At 56.3% G+C, this 12815-nt stretch overlaps 1 protein-coding gene across 1 annotated transcript in view; it reads left to right on the forward strand.

Annotated features, from left to right (window-relative positions):
- Window positions 1-12484, forward strand: part of CFAP157 (cilia and flagella associated protein 157) — a 111911-nt gene extending 99427 nt beyond the window's left edge. The window contains exons 5-9 of the mRNA XM_075324720.1: window positions 6523-6653; window positions 7703-7853; window positions 7943-8127; window positions 9807-9978; window positions 10328-12484. Of these exons, the coding sequence (XP_075180835.1) occupies window positions 6523-6653; window positions 7703-7853; window positions 7943-8127; window positions 9807-9978; window positions 10328-10426 (738 nt within the window). The 3' untranslated portion in view covers window positions 10427-12484. The remainder of the gene's footprint in view (window positions 1-6522; window positions 6654-7702; window positions 7854-7942; window positions 8128-9806; window positions 9979-10327) is intronic.
- Window positions 12485-12815: the final 331 nt, after the last annotated feature.

The following is a 12815-nucleotide window of genomic DNA, read 5'->3' on the forward strand; positions in this document are numbered from 1 at the left end:
CTGCTGCTCCCGGTGTCTGGCATTGGCTGGGTCCAGTATTGAGCCTCCACTGCTGCTCCCGGTGTCTGGTATTGGCCGGGTCCAGTATTGAGCCTCCTCTGCTGCTCCCGGTGTCTGGTATTGGCCGGGTCCAGTATTGAGCCTCCTCTGCTGCTCCCGGTGTCTGGTATTGGCTGGGTCCAGTATTGAGCCTCCTCTGCTGCTCCCGGGGTCTGGCATTGGCCGGGTCCAGTATTGAGCCTCCACTGCTGCTCCCGGTGTCTGGTATTGGCTGGGTCCAGTATTGCGCCTCCGCTGCTGCTCCCGGTGTCTGGTATTGGCTGGGTCCAGTATTGAGCCTCCTCTGCTGCTCCCGGTGTCTGGCATTGGCTGGGTCCAGTATTGAGCCTCCTCTGCTGCTCCCGGTGTCTGGCATTGGCTGGGTCCAGTATTGAGCCTCCTCTGCTGCTCCCGGTTTCTGGTATTGGCCTGGTCCAGTATTGAGCCTCCTCTGCTGCTCCCGGTGTCTGGTATTGTCCGGGTCCAGTATTGAGCCTCCTCTGCTGCTCCCGATGTCTGGTATTGGCCGGGTCCAGTATTGAGCCTCCTCTGCTGCTCCCGGTGTTTGGTATTGGCCGGGTCCAGTATTGAGCCTCCTCTGCTGCTCACGGTGTCTGGTATTGGTTGGGTCCAGTATTGAGCCTCCTCTGCTGCTCCCGGTGTCTGGTATTGGCCGGGTCCAGTATTGAGCCTCCTCTGCTGCTCCCGGTGTCTGGTATTGGCCGGGTCCAGTATTGAGCCTCCTATGCTGCCCCCGGTGTCTGGTATTGGCTGGGTCCAGTATTGAGCCTCCTCTGCTGCTCCCGGTGTCTGGTATTGGCCGGGTCCAGTATTGAGCCTCCTCTGCTGCTCCCGGTGTCTGGCATTGGCTGGGTCCAGTATTGAGCCTCCTCTGCTGCCCCCGGTGTCTGGCATTGGCTGGGTCCAGTATTGAGCCTCCTCTGCTGCCCCCGGTGTCTGGCATTGGCTGGGTCCAGTATTGAGCCTCCTCTGCTGCTCCCGGTGTCTGCTATTGGCTGGGTCCAGTATTGAGCCTCCGCTGCTGCTCCCGGTGTCTGGTATTGGCCGGGTCCAGTATTGAGCCTCCTCTGCTGCTCCCGGTGTCTGGTATTGGCCGGGTCCAGTATTGAGCCTCCTCTGCTGCTCCCGGGGTCTGGTATTGGCCGGGTCCAGTATTGAGCCTCCTCTGCTGCTCCCGGGGTCTGGTATTGGCCGGGTCCAGTATTGAGCCTCCTCTGCTGCTCCCGGTGTCTGGCATTGGCTGGGTCCAGTATTGAGCCTCCTCTGCTGCTCCCGGTGTCTGGCATTGGCTGGGTCCAGTATTGAGCCTCCGCTGCTGCTCCCGGTGTCTGGTATTGGCTGGGTCCAGTATTGAGCCTCCTCTGCTGCCCCCGGTGTCTGGTATTGGCTGGGCCCAGTATTGAGCCTCCTCTGCTGCCCCCGGTGTCTGGCATTGGCTGGGTCCAGTATTGAGCCTCCTCTGCTGCTCCTGGTGTCTGGTATTGGCTGGGTCCAGTATTGAGCCTCCTCTGCTGCCCCCGGTGTCTGGCATTGGCTGGGTCCAGTATTGAGCCTCCTCTGCTGCTCCTGGTGTCTGCTATTGGCTGGGTCCAGTATTGAGCCTCCGCTGCTGCTCCCGGTGTCTGGCATTGGCTGGGTCCAGTATGAGCCTCCTCTGCTGCCCCCGGTGTCTGGTATTGGCTGGGCCCAGTATTGAGCCTCCTCTGCTGCTCCCGGTGTCTGGTATTGGCCGGGTCCAGTATTGAGCCTCCTCTGCTGCTCCCGGTGTCTGGTATTGGCCGGGTCCAGTATTGAGCCTCCTCTGCTGCTCCCGGTGTCTGGCATTGGCTGGGTCCAGTATTGAGCCTCCTCTGCTGCCCCCGGTGTCTGGTATTGGCTGGGCCCAGTATTGAGCCTCCTCTGCTGCTCCCGGTGTCTGGTATTGGCCGGGTCCAGTATTGAGCCTCCTCTGCTGCTCCCGGTGTCTGGTATTGGCTGGGTCCAGTATTGAGCCTCCTCTGCTGCTCCCGGTGTCTGGTATTGGCCGGGTCCAGTATTGAGCCTCCTCTGCTGCTCCCGGTGTCTGGTATTGGCTGGGTCCAGTATTGAGCCTCCTCTGCTGCTCCCGGTGTCTGGTATTGGCCGGGTCCAGTATTGAGCCTCCTCTGCTGCTCCCGGTGTCTGGTATTGGCTGGGTCCAGTATTGAGCCTCCTCTGCTGCTCCCGGTGTCTGGTATTGGCCGGGTCCAGTATTGAGCCTCCTCTGCTGCTCCCGGGGTCTGGTATTGGCCGGGTCCAGTATTGAGCCTCCTCTGCTGCTCCCGGTGTCTGGTATTGGCTGGGTCCAGTATTGAGCCTCCTCTGCTGCTCCCGGTGTCTGGTATTGGCTGGGTCCAGTATTGAGCCTCCTCTGCTGCTCCCGGTGTCTGGTATTGGCTGGGTCCAGTATTGAGCCTCCTCTGCTGCTCCCGGGGTCTGGTATTGGCTGGGTCCAGTATTGAGCCTCCACTGCTGCTCCCGGTGTCTGGTATTGGCTGGGTCCAGTATTGAGCCTCCTCTGCTGCTCCCGGGGTCTGGTATTGGCCGGGTCCAGTATTGAGCCTCCGCTGCTGCTCCCGGGGTCTGGTATTGGCCGGGTCCAGTATTGAGCCTCCTCTGCTGCTCCCGGTGTCTGGTATTGGCTGGGTCCAGTATTGAGCCTCCGCTGCTGCTCCCGGTGTCTGGTATTGGCTGGGTCCAGTATTGAGCCTCCGCTGCTGCTCCCGGGGTCTGGTATTGGCTGGGTCCAGTATTGAGCCTCCGCTGCTGCTCCCGGGGTCTGGTATTGGCTGGGTCCAGTATTGAGCCTCCGCTGCTGCTCCCGGGGTCTGGTATTGGCCGGGTCCAGTATTGAGCCTCCTCTGCTGCTCCCGGGGTCTGGCATTGGCCGGGTCCAGTATTGAGCCTCCACTGCTGCTCCCGGTGTCTGGTATTGGCTGGGTCCAGTATTGAGCCTCCGCTGCTGCTCCCGGGGTCTGGTATTGGCTGGGTCCAGTATTGAGCCTCCGCTGCTGCTCCCGGGGTCTGGTATTGGCTGGGTCCAGTATTGAGCCTCCGCTGCTGCTCCCGGGGTCTGGTATTGGCTGGGTCCAGTATTGAGCCTCTGCTGCTGCTCCCGGGGTCTGGTATTGGCCGGGTCCAGTATTGAGCCTCCTCTGCTGCTCCCGGGGTCTGGCATTGGCTGGGTCCAGTATTGAGCCTCCGCTGCTGCTCCCGGGGTCTGGTATTGGCTGGGTCCAGTATTGAGCCTCCGCTGCTGCTCCCGGGGTCTGGTATTGGCTGGGTCCAGTATTGAGCCTCCGCTGCTGCTCCCGGGGTCTGGTATTGGCTGGGTCCAGTATTGAGCCTCCGCTGCTGCTCCCGGGGTCTGGTATTGGCTGGGTCCAGTATTGAGCCTCCTCTGCTGCTCCCGGGGTCTGGCATTGGCCGGGTCCAGTATTGAGCCTCCGCTGCTGCTCCCGGGGTCTGGTATTGGCTGGGTCCAGTATTGAGCCTCCGCTGCTGCTCCCGGTGTCTGGTATTGGCTGGGTCCAGTATTGAGCCTCCGCTGCTGCTCCCGGTGTCTGGTATTGGCTGGGTCCAGTATTGAGCCTCCTCTGCTGCTCCCGGGGTCTGTTATTGGCTGGGTCCAGTATTGAGCCTCCTCTGCTGCTCCCGGGGTCTGGCATTGGCCGGGTCCAGTATTGAGCCTCCTCTGCTGCTCCTGTTGTCTGGTATTGGCCGGGTCCAGTATTGAGCCTCCTCTGCTGCTCCTGGTGTCTGGTATTGGCCGGGTCCAGTATTGAGCCTCCTCTGCTGCTCCTGGTGTCTGGTATTGGCTGGGTCCAGTATTGAGCCTCCTCTGCTGCTCCCGGTGTCTGGTATTGGCTGGGTCCAGTATTGAGCCTCCACTGCTGCTCCCGGGGTCTGGTATTGGCTGGGTCCAGTATTGAGCCTCCACTGCTGCTCCCGGGGTCTGGTATTGGCCGGGTCCAGTATTGAGCCTCCTCTGCTGCTCCCGGGGTCTGGTATTGGCCGGGTCCAGTATTGAGCCTCCTCTGCTGTTCCCGGTGTCTGGTATTGGCCGGGTCCAGTATTGAGCCTCCACTGCTGCTCCCGGGGTCTGGTATTGGCCGGGTCCAGTATTGAGCCTCCTCTGCTGCTCCCGGTGTCTGGTATTGGTTGGGTCCAGTATTGAGCCTCCACTGCTGCTCCCGGTGTCTGGTATTGGCTGGGTCCAGTATTGAGCCTCCTCTGCTGCTCCCGGTGTCTGGTATTGGCTGGGTCCAGTATTGAGCCTCCTCTGCTGCTCCCGGGGTCTGGTATTGGCTGGGTCCAGTATTGAGCCTCCTCTGCTGCTCCCGGGGTCTGGTATTGGCCGGGTCCAGTATTGAGCCTCCTCTGCTGCTCCCGGTGTCTGGCATTGGCCGGGTCCAGTATTGAGCCTCCTCTGCTGCTCCTGGTGTCTGGTATTGGCCGGGTCCAGTATTGAGCCTCCTCTGCTGCTCCTGGTGTCTGGTATTGGCCGGGTCCAGTATTGAGCCTCCTCTGCTGCTCCTGGTGTCTGGTATTGGCTGGGTCCAGTATTGAGCCTCCTCTGCTGCTCCCGGTGTCTGGTATTGGCCGGGTCCAGTATTGAGCCTCCTCTGCTGCTCCCGGGGTCTGGTATTGGCTGGGTCCAGTATTGAGCCTCCTCTGCTGCTCCCGGTGTCTGGTATTGGTTGGGTCCAGTATTGAACCTCCTCTGCTGCTCCCGGGGTCTGGCATTGGCCGGGTCCAGTATTGAGCCTCCTCTGCTGCTCCCGGTGTCTGGTATTGGCTGGGTCCAGTATTGAGCCTCCACTGCTGCTCCCGGTGTCTGGTATTGGCCGGGTCCAGTATTGAGCCTCCTCTGCTGCTCCCGGGGTCTGGTATTGGCCGGGTCCAGTATTGAGGCTCCTCTGCTGCTCCCGGGGTCTGGTATTGGCCGGGTCCAGTATTGAGCCTCCTCTGCTGCTCCCGGTGTCTGGTATTGGTTGGGTCCAGTATTGAGCCTCCACTGCTGCTCCCGGTGTCTGGTATTGGCTGGGTCCAGTATTGAGCCTCCTCTGCTGCTCCCGGGGTCTGGTATTGGCTGGGTCCAGTATTGAGCCTCCTCTGCTGCTCCCGGGGTCTGGTATTGGCCGGGTCCAGTATTGAGCCTCCTCTGCTGCTCCCGGGGTCTGGTATTGGCCGGGTCCAGTATTGAGCCTCCTCTGCTGCTCCCGGGGTCTGGTATTGGTTGGGTCCAGTATTGAGCCTCCACTGCTGCTCCCGGTGTCTGGTATTGGCTGGGTCCAGTATTGAGCCTCCTCTGCTGCTCCCGGTGTCTGGTATTGGCTGGGTCCAGTATTGAGCCTCCACTGCTGCTCCCGGTGTCTGGTATTGGCCGGGTCCAGTATTGAGCCTCCTCTGCTGCTCCCGGTGTCTGGTATTGGCTGGGTCCAGTATTGAGCCTCCTCTGCTGCTCCCGGGGTCTGGTATTGGCCGGGTCCAGTATTGAGCCTTCTCTGCTGCTCCCGGTGTCTGGTATTGGCTGGGTCCAGTATTGAGGCTCCTCTGCTGCTCCCGGGGTCTGGTATTGGCCGGGTCCAGTATTGAGCCTCCTCTGCTGCTCCCGGGGTCTGGTATTGGCCGGGTCCAGTATTGAGCCTCCTCTGCTGCTCCCGGTGTCTGGTATTGGTCGGGTCCAGTATTGAGCCTCCTCTGCTGCTCCCGGGGTCTGGTATTGGCCGGGTCCAGTATTGAGCCTCCTCTGCTGCTCCCGATGTCTGGTATTGGCTGGGTCCAGTATTGAGCCTCCTCTGCTGCTCCCGGTGTCTGGTATTGGCTGGGTCCAGTATTGAGCCTCCTCTGCTGCTCCCGGTGTCTGGTATTGGCTGGGTCCAGTATTGAGCCTCCACTGCTGCTCCCTGTGTCTGGTATTGGCTGGGTCCAGTATTGAGGCTCCTCTGCTGCTCCCGGGGTCTGGTATTGGCCGGGTCCAGTATTGAGCCTCCTCTGCTGCTCCCGGGGTCTGGTATTGGCCGGGTCCAGTATTGAGCCTCCTCTGCTGCTCCCGGGGTCTGGTATTGGCTGCGGCGCTGATGTTGATAGGTATCCTATCAGTGATCCCTCTCAGAGCCACTGCGCTCACTGATTGACGTTATGACAACGCTGCAGCCAACACCAGACACCGGAGATTCAATACCGGACCCAGGGATAGAGATTTGCGCCACGGGACCAAGAATTTTTGGAAATAGAAAATCCCTTTAAAAACCCAGTAATATATCACATCACTTTTCTGGAGCCATTTAAAGGGGTTGTCCTTCACCGCTCACTTGTGAGCAGCACTGATAACATGGCATCTGCACCTAGCCCCTGGCTAGGCCCTTTACCTCCTAATACCAGAAGTGGCCAGCAGTGGACAACCCCTTTAAGAGCTTTTCTGTTCTACCCGTGTGGCAGGTGATCCGGATGTTGACAGAGCAATGTCAGCAGCAGCAGGAGATGCTGGACGTGGCTGCGCAGAAGGAGGAGGACCTGAACCGTCTGCACCTGGAGCGTCAGGCCTTGCTAGAGGAGGCACAAGCACTTAGGTGAGATGCAAAAATAGCAGAGAGTGTCACGCTCACCGCCAAAGATGGCACTGCGGTGACCACAGGGAGACCCCAGACCTACTGGTTTGTGGGGTAAAGGCCAAGACTGGGGCAGATGACCCCCAGGCCAGGGGCGGACTCAGGAGCAGACAGGACCAGGAGGATAGCAGGGGCAGATGGCACGCTAGAGCGGACAGGTAGAGCCACAAGCAAGGCTAGGACCACCGGGGTGGCTGAAGCTGAAGGCACAGTTGGGTTGGACCGGTACAGTCTCTGGTATAGCAGGGACCACCGGGGTTGCTGAGGCTGGAGGCACGGCTGTGATGGATAGGCAGTCTCTTTTGTAGCAGGGGCCACCGGGGTAGCTGAGGCTGAAGACATGTCTGGGTTGGACTGGTACAGTCTCTGGTATAGCAGAGGCCACCGGAGTGGCTGAAGCTGGAGGCACGGTTGGGTTGGACTGGTAGTCTCTGGTATAGCAGGGGCCACCGGGGTAGCTGAGGATGGAGGCACGGCCGGGATGGACAGGCAGGGACACTAGCACCGACAGGTAGGAGGAACAGACAGGACAGGGGACCTGACAACTAGCTGGCAAAACACTGGACACTAGCTAAACTAGGGCATTGACCAGGCACCTCCCCTAGTGGGAGAGTGCCCCAAGTACCCAGTGCCTCTCAGTGATAGGCTGAGAGGCACTTTCTGGGAGTGGCGCGAGCACTCCCTGAGGCCCTATGCTGCTCGCATAGGCCCCAGGAGGCAGGGACAGGAGGCACCGACATGAAGGACTGGCCGCAGCGGTGAGCGACAGCGCGTCCCTGCAGAAGGGGAGAGCGAGGATTGCAGAGACGCAGCGCTACAGAGTTTTGCAGTGCGTTTTGTATCTCTTGCACACAGCTCATGTCATCCTATGTGTCTCTATGGTTACAGACTACAAATAAAGGCCATGTGTAGTCTGATCCTGGGGTCATGTGTTACATTGTGCATGGAGTGACGTCATTCGAGGCACAAGTAATACATGATTGATGGTAACAGCGTCTGCATCTCCCCAGGCAGAGGATGGCGTCCCTGGAGGAAGAGGTGCAAAGACTGATGGAGGGGACGAGCACGGCCCGCCGGCAGGCAGACGACGAGGCGGAGAAGAGGCAGGCGGTGGAGAAAGTCCTGAGCCAGGCAGCGTCTTCGCTGAAGGACATGCTCATGGTACGACGCCTCGGTATAGGGCCGGGTTCACACTGGGAGATGACGGCGACCCATCACATGGTTTGTCCGCCTTTTCATTATCCTTACAGGAGAAGTCGCTGGACGAGGAAGGTGAAAGACGAGATCGATCCCTGGAGAGACGGAGCCACGTGCTGCACAGCCTCCTGCTGCTGCTGGACAGCGCGGCCGCCCTGGGGCTGGGGCCGGGGCTGCGGGACTTCCAGAGCCTAGACACCGACTATGGGGACCATTATGTGACACCCAAGGGCAACAGGTACATGAAGACCACCACCGAGTCATGCGGCCCTGCGTTGTGCTGCCAAAAAGTGCGTCTCTCCCTCTGGAGGAGACACAGCCGACGTAGGCACCCTATAACGGAAGTGTTACTCGTGCAATGCTTCATGTCACCTGTGGAGGCGCTGCAGGGAAATCAAACCCTTCCTCAGCACAGATAATCGCTGGCGACTAACCGGAGAGACCCCCTGTGATCGGCCAATCATAAGAGGATGCGTTAAAATAGTTATTGCCAGAATAGGAAGTGATCACCTTTCCCTGATCTCTGAGCGGTCTTACCTTTGGGACCCCCAGTGATTTAGAAATGGAGGTTCCAAATCCATAAGAACAGGCGCATCTTAAAAGGAACAAAAGGTGCGTATGCTCCATTCATTGTCTATGGGACTGCTGGAGAAAGCAGCGTACAGTGCTCCCCTATATCTAGCAGTCCTATAGACTGTGATGGAGCCGAGGCTGAACATGCTCCATTCATTGTCTATACGACTGCTGGAGAAAGCGGCGTACAGTGCTCCCCTATATCTAGCAGTCCTATAGACTGTGATGGAGCCGAGGCTGAACATGCTCCATCCATTGTCTATAGGACTGCTGGAGAAAGCAGCGTACAGTGCTCCCCTATATCTAGCAGTCCTATAGACTGTGATGGAGCCGAGGCTGAACATGCTCCATCCATTGTCTATGGGACTGCTGGAGAAAGCAGCGTACAGTGCTCCACTATATCTAGCAGTCCTATAGACAATGATGGAGCGGAGGCCCAGCATACTCCATTCATTGTCTATAGGACTGCTGGAGACAGAGACAGCGCTCCCCTATTTCTAGCAGACCTATAGTCAATGATGGCACGGAGGCTGACCCTGCTCTATTCATTGTCTATGGGACTTCTGGAGAAAGCAGAGCACAACTCTTCCCTATTTCTAGCAGTCCTATAGACAAGGATTGAGCGGAGGTTGAGCATGCTCTTTTCAGTGTCTATGGGACTGTTGGGAAAAAAAGCTGAGCATAGCACTTCCCTATATCTAGGAGTCCCAATAGACAATGATGGAATGGAGGCTGAACATCCTCCGTCCATTGTCTATGGGACTGCTGGAGAAAGCCGATCAGAGCGCTCCCCTATATCTGGCAGTACCATAGACAATGATGGAGCGGAGGTCGAGCATGCTCTGTCCATGGTGTGCCTCTCAAGAACCTCACTTTAATGGTTCTCAATAACCAGTCCCAGGATCATTGGGGGTCTCAGCACGTGATCCACCTATGGATGGGGATAATTTGTGATTCTGGGAATAACCCTATAACAAAAAATATGAGGGAACCCCTTTACCTCTATAAAGAGGACAGGCAGGATATATCATCAATGGGGGTCTGACTTGTGGGGCTCTAATCCATCCCTCGAAGGGAGGTAACCGCACTAGATCCCAGCCCGGAACTGGTCAGGAAGTGTAACTGAGCCCCATTTTCTTAAAGGGACTCCTTTGCAACACCAGCGACAAACCCTGGTTGGGTGAGGGTGAGACCCTCGGGAGGAAGGGGGGGTGGTGAGACCCTCGGGGGGGGAGGGGTGGGGGGGGGAGTCGACCCTCGGGGTTGGGAGAGGGGGGCGATAAATAAGGTTGTGTGGGTGCAGCCTACGTATAAGTGCTGACACTATGTGTGATTCCCCTATAGGCAGACAGGCTCCCCTTTCTTAAAGGGCCCCGGTGTAGTCCCTCATTATTGCATAGGAGATCTGGGACTGGTGCCAAGACAAGACGTCTCAAGCGCCATCCTCAGCAAGATCGGGACGCTGTCCAGAACCACAAAGCTGGGTCCAATTCACGCCAACCCGGCCCTTGTAAAGGTAAGCCTCCGCCTGCGAGTCAGGACCGGACCTGCCCCTTATACAGCGTGCACACAACTATATATAAATGTATACAGTTGAGATTAGACATTTTTGTCATTGGGCTTCATTAACACCTTTCCCTGAATAGCCTCTGTGTTGGCTACAGAAGGAGTTAACTGAGGATCGGTCAGTGAGCTCACTCAGATTGACTTTGTAGCATCAGAGCTGACTGTGGAGTGCGCAAAAGAGATTTGTAAAATCCAACATTTTTAATAAAACCCAATTGCAAATAAATATATTTAGGTAAGAAATAATAATCGTCCCCAGAGGTGGACAACCCCTTTAAATATTCTTCATTTACTTTCAGGACCTTACGGCGAGTGAAGACGGGAAACTCCCAAGACAGAAGCCGTTACCAGGAATCCGCTCCCCGGCGGCCGGCAGCGCTCTACTAACAGCTAAATGACGCTAAATAAAGATGGAGGGACGAGGCCAATCACGTCGTGACGTCAGGGGTCATGTGATCAGTGCGCAAATGTAGAAATGCAAACGCTCACCTTAGAAGACGCCTGTAAAGCTGACCGGTGTGACAGACAAATAGAAGACGTCTGGAAACATTTCTCATTTATTGGGGGAGAATTGAGAATATTCTTCCCGGTCGCAAAACCAAGCAAATCTGTAACCCTGTGTTATCCCTGGTGCGGGGCGGCCATGACAGTGCGGCTCTCAGACCCCGCACCAGGTTCATTGTCTATGGGACTGCTGGAGAAAGTACAACGCGCTCCCTTATTTCTAGCAGTCCCATAGACCATGATGGAGCGGAGGCCCAGCATACTCCATTCATTGTCTATAGGACTGCTGGAGAAAGCTGAGTACAGCGCTCACCCTTATTTCTAGCAGTCCCATAGACCATGAAGGAGCGGAGGCCCAGCATACTCCATTCATTGTCTATAGGACTGCTGGAGAAAGCTGAGTACAGCGCTCACCCTTATTTCTAGCAGTACCATAGACCATGAAGGAGCGGAGGCCCAGCATACTCCATTCATTGTCTATAGGACTGCTGGAGAAAGCTGAGTACAGCGCTCACCCTTATTTCTAGCAGTCCCATAGACCATGAAGGAGCGGAGGCCCAGCATACTCCATTCATTGTCTATAGGACTGCTGGAGAAAGCCGAGTACAGCGCTCACCCTTATTTCTAGCAGTACCATAGACCATGAAGGAGCGGAGGCCCAGCATACTCCATTCATTGTCTATAGGACTGCTGGAGAAAGCTGAGTACAGCGCTCACCCTTATTTCTAGCAGTCCCATAGACCATGAAGGAGCGGAGGCCCAGCATACTCCATTCATTGTCTATAGGACTGCTGGAGAAAGCCGAGTACAGCGCTCACCCTTATTTCTAGCAGTCCCATAGACCATGAAGGAGCGGAGGCCCAGCATACTCCATTCATTGTCTATAGGACTGCTGGAGAAAGCAGAGTACAGCGCTCACCCTTATTTCTAGCAGTCCCATAGACCATGAAGGAGCGGAGGCCCAGCATACTCCATTCATTGTCTATAGGACTGCTGGAGAAAGCTGAGTACAGCGCTCACCCTTATTTCTAGCAGTCCCATAGACCATGATGGAGCGGAGGCCCAGCATACTCCATTCATTGTCTATAGGACTGCTGGAGAAAGCAGAGTACAGCGCTCCCTTATTTCTAGCAGTCCCATAGACAATGATGGAGCGGAAGCCGAGCATGCTTTGTCCCAGATGTCTTATAAAGGGGGGTGTTCGGCTCCGAAAAATCCTCTTTAGTGGGGTATAAGATAGAAAAGTATCCAAATTCTTAATATACTTCATTTAGGGAAGGTGCCCGGATCTGGAGACATCAGCACCGGGCTAAAAGTATGGAGGAGTGTACAGAGGCGACTGAAAGGAGTGTTGGACCCCCACCATTAGGATACTGATGAAGGAGGAGGTCATCAATTTAAACCCCTTTAATACACAAGATGTTGGAGGGCAACATTAAAGGGTTTTGATATTGATGATCCAAGGGGTCCAACACCAAGTGCCAAAAACGGCAACTCGGCCCCTAGTGAGTTGTAGGAGCTGATCTGCAATACCTGGTATGGCCACTACACTGTGGGTGGCGCTGTGCATCTTGAATTGTACAGCACTGCGGAATATGTTGGCGCTATATAAATAATTATTGTGATCGGTGGGAGAGCCCAGGGGTCCGTGTAATCCTGCAGTTACGCCAATTGAGATGTGACGCCCCCCGCAGGTGACATTGGGCCATGTCTATGGCCATGCAGCTACTCACAAAGATGGCCACACGCTGGACCTCATCTTCACTCGCCTCTGTTCCCTATCTAACCTCTCTAACTCACCTCTCCCCCTGTCTGACCACAACCTACTCACATTCTCTTCCCTCTCTTCTCCAAGTATGCAACCCCCCCTCCACAAATTTTCATACCCTCGCAGAAATATCAAACACATTGATTTACACGCCCTTTCTCAGTCCCTTCTCCCCCTCACAGACATTGCATTTCTACATGATGCAGATGCCGCTGCAACTTTATACAACACTACAATCTCTGCAGCTCTCGAATCAGCTGCCCCCCTCACACACACCAAAACCCGCACAATCAACAGGCAACCCTGGCACACAAGGCAGACTAAAGAACTTAGACGGGCTTCCAGAATTGCTGAGCGCAGATGGAAGAGGTCTCATTCCACTGAGCACTTCATTGCATATAAAGAGTCCCTCACCACTTTCAAGTCCACACTCACTGCTGCAAAACAAACCTACTTCTCATCCCTCATATCTTCTCTCTCTCACAACCCTAAACAGCTATTCAACACTTTCAATT

The sequence above is a fragment of the Anomaloglossus baeobatrachus genome, chromosome 9 (assembly GCF_048569485.1).
Source record: "Anomaloglossus baeobatrachus isolate aAnoBae1 chromosome 9, aAnoBae1.hap1, whole genome shotgun sequence".
Lineage (NCBI taxonomy): Eukaryota > Metazoa > Chordata > Amphibia > Anura > Aromobatidae > Anomaloglossus > Anomaloglossus baeobatrachus.